Below are 18,932 nucleotides of genomic sequence, written 5' to 3'. Positions count from 1 at the left end.
TTTTTTATAACAAGTGAGAGAAAAGTTGTTTGAAAAACGACAAAATTAAAAAAAAAAAATGACAAAGTCATTTGTCGTTTATCCAATGACTTTATTGATTATCGTAATTAAGATGCGGTGTCAAATGAAACAATTATTACTCTACAAAATTAATTATATTATCGAATCAATAATGTCATTGACGATTATAATTAAAATAAGATTTCGACATAATTATTACACTATAAAATAAATTATATTATTGTATCAATAATTATCTTATGGATTCAATAACTTTATTGAAAATCATAACTATTCGTAGTGTCCATAGTCATAACTTTTGCCGTAACATCAATTAAGATCTATATTTGGAGGGTATTGAACACAATTATAATGCAATGCAATTCATGAATCATGCTGCTTTAGCTTTTACCCTAGAATGCATATGGTTCCTGTCATTACATATAATATATAGTTTTGAGCAGAAATGCCTCAAAATTCAAACATTTAATAAAGGGTTTATGAAACTTTATAGTAAAGGGGTGTTTTGTAACGTTTAATTAAACAATTACAGTTGGTAGAACCCTAATCAGCCTTGGGTTTAATGAATGGTAATCACTTTCTCTCTCACACTCCAAGTAATTTATACCAAAAAAGGAGTCTCGGGTTTCATGAATCATCATCATCATAATCTCTCTCTATCTTTGATGTCAGAACACACAAAGAGGAAGAGAGAGAGAGAGAGAGAAGAGAAAGCTAGGCACAAAAAGCCTTGAATGAATTTTCCACCTTTCTTTCTTTCTTTGTTTTTGTTTGTTTCAGTAATCATCATCATGATCATCGTCATCTTTCTTTCTCTTTCTCTTTCTCTTATCTTCTTCTTGTTCTTCTTCTCCATCACCATCATTGTTCCCACAACTACTCCACAAACCTCCAAGCATCATCATGATGATCACCACCAACTTATTTTAAAAAACATCATCACTACTGCTAAAAGGGAGAAGAAAGATACATCAGAAACAAGGACACATGTGTGTTTTCTCAACAACTTCAACAAAAACATGAACTTGATGAACTTCTTCCATGTACAAGGCTCCACCTCTCCTCATCCTGCACCTTTATGTCAGCCTTCTTTTTAATGTTCGGTGAAGGGTGTGAACTGTGAAGTGTTCTTCTGGGGAATCAAGCATCTTGGTCCGATGATCTTCTAGATCAAACAAGTTCTATAAGTTCTCTATATTTTCTGTATTAACTTTATGCTTATAATATGCAACTTTTTAGATCCTGTTTTGTTCTTAGACAATATGGGTTTATATTTTGTGGTTTGTGAGTTTTGTTTTTAGGGCATCAAGAAGTAGATTTGTATGTTATGGTAAGATTGAATGTGTGAACTTTGTATCTCTCTCCTCATGTTTTATGATTTTCTTGACCTACTTAATGTATTTTTCCTTGGTTAATTATTGTTTGCAAGTTAATATGCAGGACTGGAGAAATGGATCTAGGTTTTTTCATGTTTACATAACTTTTATAATATTTTATGTCTTTCTCGCAAGCAAACTATATATTTAGTCATAAGGTTGTTTAGATATAGAGATTTATTTTGTAATATTTCTTGGCTTGGCTTGGCTGGTATTTGAAGTAAGATTGTTGGTTTCTGATGCAAAACTTGTTTTTTTGTTGTTCACTTAGTTATTTTACTTCATTCTTTGTTCATTTTTGTGTTCTGAAAGTTATGCTTACTCTATGCTGATGGTGACCATTATTTCTGACTGTCATAGCATGATGAAACTCAATTAATTAGTTTCAACTTCCATTAGAAATTTATAACGAGGCTTCTTGAAGTTTTCTGTTGAGTCTTGATTCTGCTGGTGCTGTGAGCATCAAAATGAATCACCAAATTTAGCTTAGCTTGCGAGAAACTGGTTTGAGTTTGATAAACTTTACTGCACAATATATTGATATAAAAAGTACTGGGGTTTTAAAGAAGAAGATACAGAGAAATTAACTAATCCTTGTTGAAAATGAAGATCTCTCCTTCTAGATTTTTCTGTAACTGCTAGAAAATGAAGTTAGCGTTACATTAATCATGCATGCTTTTCTCGTATTTCTCCTTCCTATCACGTTTTTTACACAATTTTTGTGCTATACACAATACTGATACATACTAAAATTCCAAAATGAATTCAGAGATTACTTGAAATCATATTAGTTGAAGAAATTAAGAAGAATATATCACAGAACGGTAGGTTTCAAGGGCATGAAAGAAGGTGCTCTCTCTTTGATCAAGCTGTTTAATTGGGAGCATGTGTATACTGTCATAATAATTTATACATGGTCTGAGTATTGCTATAAATGGCAGGGTTATACAGAGAATGACTTAAAAGTCTCCACCCAAAAGAGGTAAAGGGTTTGTCTAGGAAATTAAAATGATGATGAAAAACTGGTTGGATCTGTACCAGGGGAGTTAACATGGGCAAATAGTACGAGGCCCCTGATTTCCGTGTCTGCTTTGAAGTTATTGTCGTCTTCTTCTAGTACAATTTGCATTGCAGGGATGATGCACGATTGCCTGCACAATAGATGTAAAGAGTCTGTCTCATCGAAAGAAAAGTAGAAAATATTTTCCCTAAAAATCTGTTCGTAAGAACTAATATAATAGTGGGTATAATTAGACACCTCTACTTTTCACCCTTAGATTTTTATCAAAGGCCTTAATTTGAATCAAGTTTTTATTAATTTGGGTGTAACCTAAACCCCCATGTTTCATCTTCACTATAATAAAACTTTAATTTAATTTATACATGGGTAAAGTGTTTTAAGATCCTTTCTTCAAATATTTACGAAAAAGAAATTAATATCTTTAATTTATTTACCTATAATTTCAGTTTTAATTTCTCATCTGAACATTCGTAATATAAGTGAAAGATCTTGACGTTGTAAGCTGTTATGTATTAGTTTTTTTTTTAATATTAATTGAGATATTCGTAAATTAATCTTGAATATTTTAGTTAAAAGAAAATGTTTAATTTATTTGATGTCATTTAATCTCTTAGCAGTATTAACACCTTTTGTATTTTTAATTAGTCTAAAGAAACAAAAAGGAAGTTCTAAGATTAAGATAAGAAGAAAGCAATAGAACAAAAATAATTTGTCACGCTAGACAGGAAGGCATATTCTTAGCCTTGGGGAACTATCTCTTAATCACTATTAGAGGATCGATGAGATGTGTAGGGTAAAGTTGGAATCCACTTTCTCACCTCTTGGGTTTCATAACTCTTCCTTTCTAGGTCAGCTGCAGCTTTTACCGATTAAATTAATGGTTTTAGAAGTTTGACGAATCATAGTCATCACTTTCTTTCTCTCTCCCTTTATTAATGTCAGAGTCAGAGAGAGCTAGGCACAGAAACCCTTGAAAGAATTTTAATTTGTTTCAACGCCAGAACCCCAACATCAATCATCATGTCCTCTACCTCTATCTCACCGCCTTATCATCTCTATCGCCATCATTGTTCCCACACCTTCCTCTTCATTTATTATCATCAAATGAGTTTAAGCCACAAACTGATTTCAAGGCAATACAGAAAGAGAACCAAAAGGAAGAAAGAAGACTAGTCTTCGCATGCTGATAAGAACGTGTGCAGGTCACCTTCTGTCTTTCATTTCTGAGCTATATATAATTATATATAGCTAGCTAGCTCTTGGTTTTGAAGGAAGAGTGTGGTTTCCATTTAACACTTCATATATTAATGCTTAAAAAAATGATCCTTCTCTCTCGGGGAATTAAGCATCTTGGTCCGAATTATGTGTAATTTAATTAGTACTACTTTAATGTTTTGCTAAGTAAATAGCAGTCTTTGGAATTTGCATTACATTTGGTTCTCTGTATGCCGTTAATTATGAAGATAATATTGAATGTGAGATTTATGTACATGCATGTATTCTCATAAAAAAAAATACCAAAAATTGTGAGTTCTTTGTTTCTGGTGGAAGATTCTCTCTTGTTTATAACTTGTTTCTTCTTTTCCATGTGTTTACTCCTTGTTGAGGTAATAAAGTTGTTCAATCAATTAAGGAAGATCTAGCACCCATTTGTTTAGCCGCCATGGAATATACATATCATGAAGGAAGGTAGATATCCCATGTTTGTTGTTAGAAGACATACATTCAAGATTAATAAGATAAGAATAAAATCATACAACACAAAAAGACATAGTATTTAAGTGATTTGACATAACTTGTTTATACCCACAATAGAAATTCACTTTAGTTTCATAAATATAATTTGTAAGAATACAAAATATAATTTGTAAGAATATATAAACCCGATACATAATAGTTTCTAAGACGTTTTACTCATGGTGTTTATTAACCCTTATATCAAATATTTTGCGTTATCTCATTCTCACGTGACTTTGAATTAATTATTATCCCTATATTTATAGTAAGTATATACACATACAATTTTATATGAAAACAAATAGAAAAGTAAGTTACAAATTAGAAATGTAGATTTCTTAGATTAGGGTTTTTAGTTCTAGCTTTTGGCTGAGACCCTTTGTCTCTGACTAGTTACAAATTGATCTTTGTATCTGCAACTGCAACCGCATATTACACGTAAAAATCATCTTATCTATATATGATTGTCTAGAGGACTAGAACAATTATGTATGCTACATATATACGGATACATGGATAACGTCTCATGCTTATAATTAAAATACACGTTATTTTTCTGTACTCTCTTGACCAATTTATAGTTCCCAAGTTTTCCTCTTCGTGCGTGTATTTTTTCCCACCATTATATGCTCTTCTAATATCTCAATCTTCTTGGAGATTAATGTTCAATGGAGAACACAAATCTGTAGTTATATTTGGAGCTCGAATTATATTGTAATAATTATGTAATAAATAATATATAATTCTGATCAGGTTGATTTTCATGGAGAATATATGCGCAACTGTGATATATACCACACATCTTGTATCTGATTATTTATCTTGATTCTCCTGATTTCTTGTATCTGGTTTGTTTACATACATATTTTAGTTATCCTGATTTATCGGTTCTTTGTTTATCTGCAATATCAGAGTACAAAGCCATGCAGCTTCTATACATCATACTAATACAAAGACTTCTGTAAAATTTTGAGCTTGGAAGAGTTAAAGATTAATGAAATGGTCATGACAACGTTGTATACGTGCTTTATTTTTTAATTAAAAGTATGGCAGTTGTATTTTGTTGCTTTGAAAGCAACACTTTCTTGAATTTCAGCTATTTAAAAGCCAAAGACAAAGCCAAAACATTACATGAATTATCTTCTCTAAAAATTTTAAGCTTGCTAGACAGCCTTTCAATATGTTTGTTAGAAGTTGTATTTGTCTCACATCCCAAAATTGATAGAATGCTATAATGTATATAAGTGGTTGGACTCTCTCCTCCCTTGAACTAGTTTTTGAGAATGAGTTCTAATTAAACTCATTTATCATAGTATTAGAGCCACCTTAGGTTTAGACTCTGCTACCTTGCACGTTGAGCGTAAGGGATTCTACATGCCAAGCGTACGTAAGGGAGGAAGCCACCTTAGGTTTGGATCCTGCTGCCCTGCACACTGAGCATGAAGGAGGGTGAGGGAGGGTCAACGTGCAGGGAAGGTAACGGTTGCATTGCACATTGAGCGTGAAAGGGGGAGAGAGAGCCACCTTACGTTTGGATCTTGCTACCCTATACGCCGAGCATGAAAGAGGGTGAGGGAGGGCCAACATGCAGGGAGGGTGTGAGTGAGGGTGTTATAAATTGTATTTGTCTCACATCGCTAAATTTTGAGTTTGAGTTCTACCCAAACCCATTAATCAATGTTTAAGTTACATTTTTACATTTATTGGCTCGTTCATCTTTGAGATCAATAATTTTCATCCTTTCAAAGGCCATTGGCGAAAATAAAATATATTTAACCCTTCATTAACTTACACGCAGTGTTTTGATTTTATGTGACAACTATATGTGATCATGATCTTAATCTTACGGGCTAAAAATAAAACCAAATAAAGAATCCATAAATAAGAAAGTTTCAGTTTTCTTATATATATATAGGCAATATGCTTAGACATTGATGTATTCATTATTTATGATTGAACAAAGGCATAAATGTCGTGTTGCAAGTAGAGATGGCGCAATGGGCCTATATTTCTAGGTACCGACCTAACCTAGCCCGTCCCGAAAAGGTCAAGCTTTACCCGATGTTTGTGGGCTTGGGTTTGGGCATAATTTTAAAGCCCGACCTCGGGTATGGGCTGAGCTTATGTATGTTTTTAGGTCCGACCGGACAATTTTAGTATTAATTATACTAAATTACCCTTATACTATATATTAATTACAAGATTATCCTATATATACATACTCATTTTTCCCAAACGCTATATGGATGGATGAATGCACTTTATAGAAAGTTATTTATATATTTGGTGAGTATTTAAAAATCATTTTTAGAATAAAAAAAAAATTGAAATTTATTAGTATTTAAAAATTCCCATTATAAAAATGGGCCGGCTTGAGATTGCAAAAAGCTCATCGGATTGGACTTGGGCTTTACCTGTCATACTTGTGATCGGCCCATGCTAGGCTTGGGCCTTTGTCATGAAGTCGAGCTTAGGCCTGGGCCAAGGGGTACCCGGTCCCAGCCCGGCCCATTGCCATCACTAGTTACCGGTATTCTTTTTAAAGAGTAATGTTACACTTATATCACTCTTTTACACAATTTTCATTATATTATGATGTGACATATGTCACAATCATACAAATTTTTAATTATTTTTAATTTTTAATATTATAATAGAATTTATATAATTGTAATATATACCATATGATATGATGTTTACAAAATAACGTAAAAAAAAATGATATAAATATAACAATACTCTATTTTAAATAGTTTTCATATGTGGAAATTAAGAGCAGTTCCATCAAAGGGATAGAAATGGCACGGCCCCCACCAAACACACAGCTAAAAGTATGCAGAAGATAGCCTGATCCTGACAGACTTTGCTGCCATCAGTGATTCAAAGAAAAGGAAACCCCATTAGAAAAAGTTGAAAAGAAGTAGAGGGTTTTAGAAAAGTTGATCTTATCAAGGAAACTCTTTTCATTTGAGGATAGGCGTAGCTACAAGTCATACAACATTCAATTATATTACTGACTCCCATCTGATTTCCAGCCATTGTTCATGCAACTGCAGGATCCACCTCTTAATTACATATCTCCCTAAATAGAAGAAGATCAGTAGTTATAACTAAAAGTCACTCTCTATAAAAGCTGAATGACTGTTATAATATCCTCCTCTTCAAATACACTGAAAATTTTCAATTCTTTCATTCAATATCAACTTCACCAAATCCCCATATTTCTTTCATAATTCTCCACTCCGAAAAAAATTGCCAAACTATTCTGCCCCCTTGGAAGCACAAAGCAGTCAAAAGGGTGGCACTCCTAGAAAGCTATAGCTTATTCATTCTTGATCCCACTTTCATTAAGGTATTTTTGGATTTCTTTTTTATATAAAAATATCTGTTGAGATAAAAAAAAAAAATTTAAGATTGGATTTAAAATTGTCTTTAAGTCAAACTCAATGGCCCAGCCCCATAAGTCCAAAACAGAGGGAAGCCAACTGAGTGGCTTCTGTAATTTCTTGCCCGATATTTCTCAACGTGTGGCTGCAACTTTGACACAACCAAAATCACCAAAATCCTAAGACTCAATCGAAACTCAACACGAACACACATGTAACACATTAAAACCAAACTTAATCTTGTTCTTCTTCTTGTTTCAGTGTCAACCAAACATGACTCTACAAGCCTCTCTCTACGGTTCCAACATTTCATCCTTCATCTGTCCGGCTACACCCAGAACCAGAACCGTCCAGCACCGTCCTGCCACTCTAATTCGATGCCAAGGTAAAAATAGAACAACTCCATTTTGATTTTTTTTTGCCTTCCAGTTCTAAAGTTTTGTGCTTGAATTGAGGATTTTGAGTCTGTTGTTTAATTTCAGTGGAGCCATCTGATAAATCAGTTGAAATAATGAGGAAATTCTCTGAGCAGTATGCAAGAAAATCTGGGACCTACTTTTGTGTGGACAAAGGTGTCACTTCTGTTGTTATTAAGGTACTCCATTTTATTTATATTTGTTTTTTAAATAATTTGAACTGGTTATAGCTTACTTTTTAGTTTATGCATTTGGGTTTTGTGCGAAAGATATGTTTGACAGATTTTTTGGATTGAAATCGAGGGGGTTTACCTTAATTTTTGTGTGGATAAAGGTGTTACTTATGTTGTTATAACATTTCATTTAAATGACGTGAATTGATTATAGTTTAGTGTTTAGTTAATGCATATGGGTTGGTTGGAATGTTATGTTTGATGGTTATATGGGATTGAAGTAGGGAGGGCTGTGTTTAGTGTTGTTCATTTTGTTGAAATGTTTTAGAATTATGCCTGTTGAATCACTGTTTTTAGAGGTTATAATTGCTTGGTGATCCTTTATTGCCTTCATTTTTCAATCTTGAGGGCTTGCTAATTGTGTGGTAAAGCCTGTAATTTACTCCCAAAAGATCTGAGGTTCAATTTCTCAGAGCTGTCTACCTCGTGAAATCCAAGTTTCCTACTTGCTGAAGATAGTGAAGTTCAATGAGGACTTCAATTTTGAGTTTGAATTTGCTATATGGGTCTGGTGGATTTTTAGGTTAACAAAAAACAGATTGGCATTAGCTAGATGAAGAACTGTGAGGAATACAAGAAAACAAAGGCAATTCTATGAGGAATATGTGTGATTGCATCTGTATTTGTGCCAGAGGAAAACATCAGTCGATTTATTTCAATATAAGTAGCTTGGAAATTGTTGTATATTTGGCATTAGCTGAATGAAGAACTTGGTGCATTAGTTGGTTTGGAAAACTTTGTGTTGGTATACTTTTTGGTGTTTCCTGTTAATTTAAGCTTCTAATTGTTTCTACTAATCATCTTCTTCCTTAAAATTGGCCATTTTTAATTGTGCACCCTTATGCGTGCATTGGTTCCCCTTTGGTTAGAATGCTAATACAGTCATTTCAAAATGTAGTATAATCATTGAGACCCATCTTTGGATTTTTTTTTTTTTTTTTTTTTTTTTTTATCTATATTTTTTTCCTTGAAGATTTGAACTTATCATGCTTTTCCTTTCTTGATTGAAAAGAAGAAAAGATACACATTAAAAAAACTAATGTTGAAAAATTTTGAGCAGGGATTGGCAGATCATAAAGATTCATTGGGTGCACCTCTTTGTCCATGCAGGTTAGTGTCTTTACTGTCATCTGGCTCTTGTCCAGGGATATGCATATTTGTTGATTTTCATTATAAATTCCATATTGGTACACAACATAAAACTTATTTATTTGTATGTCTAAATTATGTCTAAATTTCATGTAATAACTCTTCAAATTTGGGTTGATTACATTACAGGCATTATGATGACAAAACTGCTGAAGCCCAACAGGGCTTTTGGAACTGTCCATGTGTTCCGATGAGAGAAAGGTCTGATATCTTTACAACTATGAAACCATATTATAGCCATAAAACAATTTCTTTGTGTCTTCCTTTTGTTGGGTAGCTTATTAAAAGTATTTTATTGTTGTGTTTTTGGATTATATTTGAGTGTGAAAGATGTTCATTTGGAATTAATTAGCTAGAAGTTTTTACTGCATTGCCTTTCTGGATTGTACCTCAGTACCTTAGTTATTAGCATGCTTGTATGATGCATTTTCTTTGTTTTTGTGTAGTAATAAATATTTTCGAGTATATATGATAATTGATAGGAAATGGTTGCTACTAAAGGTTTTTTGGCCTATGTTGTTCGGTTATGATATTAATTATTAGAAAATTTTACACACCAAAACAGGTCAAACATTTTATATATACAACATTGGGCATTAAAAATGATAAACTCTACATGGATTTAGAGACTCCATGGCAACCAATTGAGCTTGCTGCTGGATCAAGAGCAATATAAGTGAGAAGACAAACATGTGTGTTTGAGTGGGAGGGTTGCTATACTATGCCCATGAAGTGAGTTGACTCAATGCCTTATTCATTTATATGGTGAGTATAGAGGCTTTCTCATGTGAGAAGATAGCATGATCTATCATGATCTATCCTATTATTGGTGTATAGAAATAAAACATGTAAGGTCACATTAGCTAAATCATGCTACTAGTTTTGAGAAGATAAAATAGCCTGTCAACGCCATTGTGATCACTAACCAAATATTCCTAAACAAATGGGTGAGAGTAACCCTTGAAATTAACTCACTTCAATCTCATGGGTAGAAGATAGTAACTCTCTCAATCATACACATGTTTCTTCTGACCTTTTCATTTTTCTCAGTAGCATACTAGTTCATCTTGGTCATGATGGAGTCTCTGAGGAAACAAGTTTACATAATTTTGATACACATATGTTATATATACAAATAAGAATTCTTGATCTTGTTTGGGTATTTTATATTTTCTGATAGCTGGTATCAAAGTAATATATCATCTCCCTTGCCAATATCTTATTAGGAACTTCTTTTTTAAAATGGTGTTTCTTACTATTTTAAAAGGTGTCAACATCAACTTACCAATACAACCAGCTGCCTAAGGGATTCCAATATTATGCTGTGCAAATTCATTTGATATCACTTTTGGTTGCTTCACGTTAGATAGTCATTTAGTGAATATTACAGCGTGAGGACAAATTACCTTCATTCGTGAAGGACTTTTTTGAAGCTACGTTATGGACTAGGTGGGGTCACGGATGGAAAAATATCAATTATCTTACTAGTAGGTAGTCTTTATTGTCTTAAAGTGTGCCATAGGGTTGTCTGAGGGAATGCTATAGGATTAAGAAAAGAAAGTTGTATGGATAGTTCGTAAGAGGTAATGAATCAGGCTTAGGAAGGGAAAATGCGATCAAATATCAAGTTGGCTTGATCTAAGGAATTTTGTTGTATGTTTCTCTTGGCAGGAAGGAGTGCCACTGCATGCTCTTTCTCACTCCAGATAATGATTTTGCTGGCCAAGATCAGGTAATCTCATTAACTTATCACTCAAAGTCAGATCATAAATATGTATCAAGCATCATTAAAAGCTTTCAAATCTTGTCATATTATCAAATGTATATCAAGAATTACAAATTGCTTTAAAACCTCATGTAAGTTTATTTTCATCAAATTTAATTGCACCGACTGTAATTGGAACTTGTGAAGAGAATTACTTTGCTTGTTGAGACTTTTTATGTTTAGCTTTCATTATTGACACTGAAACAGTGTATACACACTTGTATGCTTACACACATGGTAGATGAGCGAAAAATATTGTTTCCAAAGCTTTGGTAATCTGCTAGTTATGTTTTAATCTTTTCATGTCATATTTTTATGCAACCATATTTTCTTCCTATGCAGACCATTTCCTTGGATGAAATCAGGTCATCAACAGCAAATATGTGATGATTACTGTACTGACTTTACTTGTTGAAAGAGTCATCTATTATATTTGGCCAATGAATAGAAAGATTCCCGGGAAAACTATCTTCTTGAATGAAATCATGGGAGCAACAACGAATATGTGATGCCTAATGTATTGAGTTTATTTTATAAACAATCTTCTCTTGTATTGGCCAAAGAAGAAAGATGAAACAAACAATCCCTTATCATTTGTATGTATATTAGTATTTTACTTGTGAATCACACTATCTTTTTTGTTCCCCTTTACTCTCAGATCTTCAGCCTTGAATTTTACTTGTCCCCACTTCATTTTGCTTACTTGATAGAAGCATATCTGGATTCTGAATACAGCTGTGTGCATACATTACAGAACAAAAAGTTATGCAAAAGCAAAACTAACAATGCAAGAAAGTCATTTCAACTTTTCTAGAGGTTAAAAACTAATTACTGATTTTAACCCAAAGGGGTTGGTTTGACAGTAAAAAAGGTTTGTTTATTTCTTCGAGTTTTAGGGTTCAAACCTTGGGTTTTTCTACCACAATCACATTGTGGTTTATTCGGTCCTTTAGGCTTGTAGGGTGCTTATTGAACCCCGGATATTAGTTGAGTTGCGTGTTACGCGTAACAGCCTCGGACACCTTGTTTGCCAAACAAAAAAAACTAATTACTCAGTTTGGTGCAACAAAAGTAGCACTATTGCTTCTAATCCCATGTTTGGGATGAATGATAATATTCAAGAAAGGATTACATGCTAAACAATGACTTCAATAATGGAAGCCTTTATCAATACAAACATCAAAAAGAATTCTAGTGGTAGCCTGGACTGGTAGGTAAGTTGACTCAATCCAAGAGTTTTCGTAGAAAGCAATGCCCCAAATCAACATTGTCCAATGGGTGTCGGCAAGATGTTTCGTGTATTTATTTTTCTAGTCTCTCAGTCTTATGCTGAAGTCAATGATTTGATGTCTTCATCTGTTCACATGCTATTTTGATATTAATTTTAATTGTATGACATATTATATTAGCATTTTCAAGTTCAGCCTTCAAGGAGTAATTTTACTGATTTTCCATATATTCTTAAGCTGGAGAATTATAACTTCATCCCACTATAGCTCTATATATGTATCACCAACCTCCCTTAACATTTTTTACATGTTCAAATTTCAATCTTAAAATCCCAACCTATATACTGGTTAAAGAGGGTTAATTCATATAAGAAAGATAGATCCAATATTCCAATTTCAATCTTAAAATCCCAACCTATATTCTGGTTAAAGAGAGTTAATTCATATAAGAAAGATAGATCCAATATTCCAATGTCATTGACTTGGACTTTTCGTCGTCTCTCTTCAATAGAGGGCGGCTGGGTCAACAACGAAATTAGAAGTTACCTAGCTAACAATTTCCAAAGGGTTTCAATGAAATTACTGAGGGGGTCACCAGGAAGAGCCCAAGTCGTAAATTACTATATAATAATAATACAGACCGAATGAGGACAAAGAAATTTCTTCTGCTCAAAGCAACAGAAATGAAATTCCATCGTCTTTTCTTTTGCTTTATATAGTTATAAATTACTAATTTAAAGTAAAAAAAGACTTAAAGGGTTTTGTTGTTTGCACTTCTATATGTATTTATGTGAGCACACTATAATACAATGTATTCTTTCAATATGACACCGCTGTTTCCATCTTTTCTCAACTTCTGATCACTCAACAAATGGCCGAGCCCCGTGTCACCATCACCCTCGGCCCCTCTGGCCAGGTACCCTTTACCTTCTCTTTCTTGTTTTATCTAACATTCATGTGTTGTTCTTGTGATTTGAAGTGTTTTATGTTGTTTTTGTTTCTGATTTTTAGGTGGTGAATAGAGGGGGAAGCAAACGATTTACAGGGTCAGATGGGTTTTTGTCTGTGAACAGAAGGTGGGTTCTTTTGGTTATGTTTGCTTTGTTCATGGGTTTGTTTTCATTGTGTGGGTTCAGTGGTTGACTTGTTAATTTCTTGTAAAAAAATCCCCTCTTTTGGGTATGTTTTCTATGCCATTTAAATTTGTGATGTTGTAATGTTATGGTTATATCATTGAGTGCATAGAGAAAGGAATATCTGTGAATAAGTAAAGAAAGTTTAGATTTTTATGGAACGTTCTGCTGACAAATCCGCTATCAAGTGAAGAGCATTATCTTTTGGATGAATTCTTCGTTGCTTTTGAGATGGGTGGTTGTAGTTTCGATTCTATTGTTGTGATACTTTTCTTGTTAAGGTTGTTTTTATGTCTGAGAATGCGTGTTGAGTTTTATATTGAGCGGTTGAATGTTGCTTTGCAGGAGCCGACTAGATCGTAATAAATGGAGACATGATGCCAAAACTGGTAATGGCTAATGTTGAATGTGTTACAAGGACATTTAATGTATAATATCACCTGGGATGGTACTTCTATTTTTATTTTTTAAATTTTATATTGTTACTGACTCTGGAACCTTGGGGTGGGTGAAGGATCTCGGATTGCTCAAAATGATCTTCGATTGAAACTAATGTGGAAAAGGCGTGTTGAAGAGCAGAGGAAGAGGGGCCTACAGGAAAAAAAGGCCAATGCTTTTCGGTTGCGACACCACCCTCAAGCAAAGGGAACTCACCGTTTGAGGCAGTATCCTCCACAAGATATTTTGGATGATTTCCATCCAGAGGACTCATTCTCTTCTCAGACCATGGATAGATCAAGAGCTACATCTCCAGGTAGAAGTTGGACTGCTGTGGGGTTCTCACCTCCGGGAGGTTTTAATGTGCTGCAACAAGTGCCAGCCATAAGGGTAGCTGAGTTTTCAAGAGCTGGACAGTTTGTTAGCAATGAAGTTGGTGCTTCCAGGCAGACCGCTCATATGGCAGCTCAAATGAGCTACCCACTTGCACGAAGTGGTGGCTTCATGCGAAAGGGTGCTCTAATGGTAATTTTTATATCCTTCTTATTCATTTATATCAGCAATTTTTTCTGGAGCCAGTTTATGTGCCATGTGAGTTACACAAGTTGGTTGAGTTTGGTTATTTGGTTAGAGTTAGGCATCTATATACATGTATTTATTATGCTCTTTTTCACTCCTCTACAGGGTGTGGAACATCTCACAGTTGCTGAGGTGTTGGAATCACTTGCTTTGAGGAAATATGCTATTATTTTTCAGGCTGAAGAAGTGAGTCACCTACTCTTCTAGAATTTTCAAATTGCTTTGTACAAAGATAAGTTTTTCAATGTTTGATGGGGGTTTTCTTCTCTTCATCATATCTTGATTGCTAACTATTGGCATTGATTAGTAATTGAAAATCAATTGTCAGGCCATGCCAATTTAATAGAAAAGAATAACTAGCCGTTGGTATTACAGATCTTTGCAAAGAAATGACGAGCATTGGTCTACACCACTTTTTTTTAATTATTATTATTCATTTTAATAACTAATCAAACATAAATTGAGAAGTGAAACGAAAAGATAGGAAAATAAAATTATTTAACAATGTACCAAAAGGCACAACGAGCCAAGTAATTTTAACCGCAGTCCATAATTCTATTTTGGCTAGGAAGTTGGTTTTTTTCATTTGTTGTTCTGTGAAACCTTGGCGCAACCTATATGTAATGTTTCCATTGCAGTGGTGATAAACACAATATATTCTAACCATTTTGACTTTTTGATTGTTTACTCTTATTTATTCAAAACTTTGATTTATGTGATTTACATGTATATACGCTGTAACGAGTGATTAGCACTTAATAAATTCTAATTATTGTGAAGTTTGATGGTTTACCTTTTACTTCTCTTTCTTCAAGACTTTGTTTTATCTGATTTCCAGATTGATATGCATGCATTGAAGCAGATGAGTGATAAGGACCTTAAAGAACTGGGGATACCAATGGTATTGTAATTTCATTTTTTTCTTTCTATAAGTCTATTACTTTAGTCGGTTTTCTGGCGATGCAAAAATTGCTGTTTTTATTACCATATGGTGTATCTTGTGTGTCTTTAACATCGTGTAATTGGCATTTTGCTTGAACATTTTCCTGACTATCATGAATTGGCATGGCATCATGATCATAGTGCATTCATTGCTTGTTCAAATTTAATTGATCTGTTCTCACAAAAGCCACTTGATGCAGGGACCCAGGAGGAAGATTTTGCGTGCAGTTAAGTTCCGTCCCAAACAATCATGGCCATAACCGTAAAAGACTCTGCATTGTAAAGAGCATATGTAATGTTTGTATTTCTGGGAACTTGTGTGACGGATATAACAACATAGTCAACTTCATGTAGTTTATCTTTTGGAATTGAATTCTGATTAGCTTTCTGCTACTGTTTATGGTTTGAGACATCTTTGAATTCTTAGAGGAATGTAAATGATCTGAAAGATAGATATTGATTGCTTTGTTGACATGTGGAACAGGATTTGAATAAATAAATTTGTTAAATATATGTTGCCAGTTAATTTCTCTTTTTTTTATATGCCATTGGTGATTTCTGATTTCATGGATTGATTTTTCATGTCTCCCTGCTTCAAGGAGCAGGAATCAGCCTTCTTAGGTTTCTTTTTATATATATTTAGCAGATTGTCTTTCAACTTCTGGTGTCAGGATCTTATAAGAAGGCAAGAAAGAAAAAAAAATAAAAAAAATAAAAAAAATGCAGAAATGCATTGCATTTAGAACTACAAATCACAGTTAAAATCATGGCTCATTCAATGATAGGTTTTACAATATGACACTGCTTTTGGCACACTTTCAGTAGGCTTTAACAGATGGATTACTAGAGGTTGATGACGATGCTGCCGCAGCCTGTGAACTCCGGTCACTCTTGGTACATTCTTTCCCATTCCTTGCAGCCAAAGCAACCAAAAACTTATCATTCCATCTACCTGCACCCACCACAGCCCCAGCAGCATTCTTCCCCACCACTGAATCCTTCTTGCAAGAATGATCAGCTGGGAACCTGTGCTTGAGACAAACCTTCAAATTACAAGTCTTGCAAGTCGCCGTATTTGAAAAAGTCAATATCTGCTTGCAGCGTTTAACAGAACAAGTAGGTTTCTTCTTCTTACTGGGATCACAATCTCCAGATTTCTGGTGCCTCTCCAATATAATCTTCTCACCCTCTCCAAACTGCCCTGTTGTCTCAATCGAAACCGAACACACTTCACAAACAATCACCTTCCTGCTATTGATGTCTGGTTTTTGACATTCATGTGACTTAGACAACCTATGCTCCAAACAAAACACCTGCAAAAACAATAATAATCGTCCGATCAGAATCATAAAACGTTATTGAACGAGTAACATAACGACAACTCTCTAATTAAAACATTATTATTACATAAAAGTATGTACCTTTTGACAACCATCGCATGTAAAAGGCAGAAAATCGAGTTGATGGCAATCTGGGAGCTGGCAGTGTCTTCCCAAATCTGGGAAAGCTTCAGTTCCTCCTTCCATGTCTTCTTTCTTTTTCAAATTGTTGATGTCTATGAATTTTGTTTAATTGTTCTTCAAGTTTGGAACTTTAATGGGAATTTGTTATGTTTACGTTGTTCTATATAAAGGGTTCGGTTTGTAGTTGGCTTGGCGGCTAAGACAACCAAAACAATCCAAATTTGGAGACGTGTTACTGTTAAGAAGATTCTGGTACATGTGAACGGTTTCAAGTTCCATGTCGGATTGAACTGGCTGGCTTTTGTTGACTTTGGGTCCTAATCAAACGTAATCTAAGGTTGTCGATTATGCCACGTCACATTAAAAAGTTAGTGGGACCTACTCAGATTAGTCACCTATTAGATCATAATTTCGAATTTTAAAAAATATTTTTTTTTAGTGAGATTATATGAACAAACGTATAAACCAAAATATGTTATTGTCATGGGAGCATGTATTATTATAATACTGTTCGGAAAGTCGATAATTAATTCCTGTGGATGTTTTTTTGCCGGGCTGTCCACCCAAAAAGAAGCTTGCTTTGCCATGGAAACTCTCTTTATATATTGAGACTACGGGTGTGCAAGTTTGGGTACTCGCCCAAATCTCATGGAATCAGAATGGGAATCGGAATCGATTGGTTCTAGGGATTTGGAATTAGAACCGGAACTGGCCAGTTCTGGTTCTGGTTCCTTATAACCTAGAACCATAACCTTTCCGGTCTCAAGTACCCATAAAATATTTACCCCTACTATTCATAAAAATGACAAATACAGCCCCAAAAAATTATAATACACTCCCAAAATTTATAAAAATTACAGTTCAATCCTTATTCCTAATTAGGTATTCCGGTCTTAGTTCCGATTCTGATTCTGGTTCCTACTCTCGATTCCAGTTTTAGTTCCTATAGTAGTAGAACTGGAACCGAAACTATACAGTAATGGTTTTCATTTTTTAGAACCGAAACCGACCCTGTGAAGTCCGGTTTCCAATAGGAACCGAAAGTGAAACCCCAAGTACCTATTGGTTCTGGTTCTACCCTGTTTTTTGCCCACCATTCTAGACCACCGTTGTCTAAAGTGAAAGTAAAGGCTTTCTCACGGTTTCCCAATTAACCCAGTGAAAGCCTTCCAATCCTCCAGCTTTAGACCAAAATAAGAAAAAGTCTATCTACCATTATTCAAGCTCTTCAGTAATAGCAGGTCCTCTAATGCATAGGAAGACCCCTAGAACTTACTTAATGAGTGACAATTTTCCAGCAGAGGACAAAAAATTGGATTTCCGTCCCGGTAGTCTTCCACCGAACCAATATTTCCTAAAATGTTACAACTTTTTGAAGAATTATAAATGTGATGAGTTTGTGCTTTATTCTGATTACTAATAGAAGTATGAATAGGATTTAATTTATTTAATTTCCTATTGCTGGCAGAATTAGGATTTTATTAATTATATATAGCTTTGTTATTTCAGACTTTATCATATACAAACTTCCCCTCGAAGTCTATAGTAGCATTGATCATTGGTTTGCAATGTCGCATCTGTTAGAAGAATTGATAGAAGAAATTCTTCTGAAACTGCCTGTAAAATCGCTCCTTCGTTATAGATGTATATCAAAATCATGCATGGCGTAATTTGATCGATAGCGAAGATTTCATTGATATGCATCTTTAACAGTCCATCAAAACCAACACCAACCATCATCTCATCTTGACTACCCGCAACTACTCTTCTTTGGATCTAGATCTCTACTCTTACTCTACAGATTTTGATGATGATCAGATCCTAAACAATCAGGTAACAACAAAGCTCAATTTCCTTCACAAAACAATGTCCTATGAGGAGCGGGTAGTTGGTTCCTGCAATGGGTTGCTTTGCCTTGGCGACTCTCCAAGTCTTCATGATGAGTTTTCCTTATGGAACCCATTTTCCAGGAAGTGGAAGTGTTTACCAACTGGGCCCTTAGGATATCGGAAATTTTAAATACTCCAAACTCATGGCTAACTTC

General features: G+C 34.3%; 3 protein-coding genes across 3 annotated transcripts; 2 read left to right on the top strand and 1 right to left on the bottom strand.

Moving 5' to 3' along the window:
- The first annotated feature begins 7,647 nt into the window (after positions 1-7,647).
- On the top strand, positions 7,648-11,755 carry LOC116133144 (ferredoxin-thioredoxin reductase catalytic chain, chloroplastic). The gene is made up of 6 exons (XM_031418824.1): positions 7,648-7,926; positions 8,024-8,136; positions 9,251-9,300; positions 9,469-9,540; positions 11,011-11,071; positions 11,447-11,755. Exons 1-6 carry the CDS (start codon positions 7,815-7,817, stop codon positions 11,489-11,491), a joined length of 453 nt encoding a protein of 150 aa, XP_031274684.1. The 5' UTR covers positions 7,648-7,814; the 3' UTR covers positions 11,492-11,755.
- Positions 11,756-13,002: 1,247 nt separating this feature from the next.
- On the top strand, positions 13,003-15,951 carry LOC116133085 (ankyrin repeat and SAM domain-containing protein 6-like). The gene is made up of 7 exons (XM_031418753.1): positions 13,003-13,249; positions 13,345-13,409; positions 13,812-13,855; positions 13,981-14,429; positions 14,589-14,669; positions 15,322-15,384; positions 15,626-15,951. Exons 1-7 carry the CDS (start codon positions 13,205-13,207, stop codon positions 15,683-15,685), a joined length of 807 nt encoding a protein of 268 aa, XP_031274613.1. The 5' UTR covers positions 13,003-13,204; the 3' UTR covers positions 15,686-15,951.
- Positions 15,952-16,168: 217 nt separating this feature from the next.
- LOC116133128 (zinc finger AN1 domain-containing stress-associated protein 12) lies at positions 16,169-17,040 on the bottom strand. Its single transcript, XM_031418809.1, has 2 exons — positions 16,847-17,040; positions 16,169-16,738 (listed from the first exon to the last, which is right to left on the bottom strand). The coding sequence occupies exons 1-2, from the start codon at positions 16,949-16,951 to the stop codon at positions 16,244-16,246; spliced, it is 600 nt and encodes a 199-aa protein (XP_031274669.1). The 5' UTR covers positions 16,952-17,040; the 3' UTR covers positions 16,169-16,243.
- Between the last annotated feature and the right edge of the window lie 1,892 nt (positions 17,041-18,932).

Source organism: Pistacia vera, unplaced genomic scaffold, assembly GCF_008641045.1.
Source record: "Pistacia vera cultivar Batoury unplaced genomic scaffold, PisVer_v2 Contig265, whole genome shotgun sequence".
In the NCBI taxonomy this organism is placed as follows: Eukaryota; Viridiplantae; Streptophyta; class Magnoliopsida; order Sapindales; family Anacardiaceae; genus Pistacia; species Pistacia vera.
The sequence above is the reverse complement of the archived record's forward strand: the minus strand, read 5'-3'. Positions and strand labels throughout refer to the sequence as shown.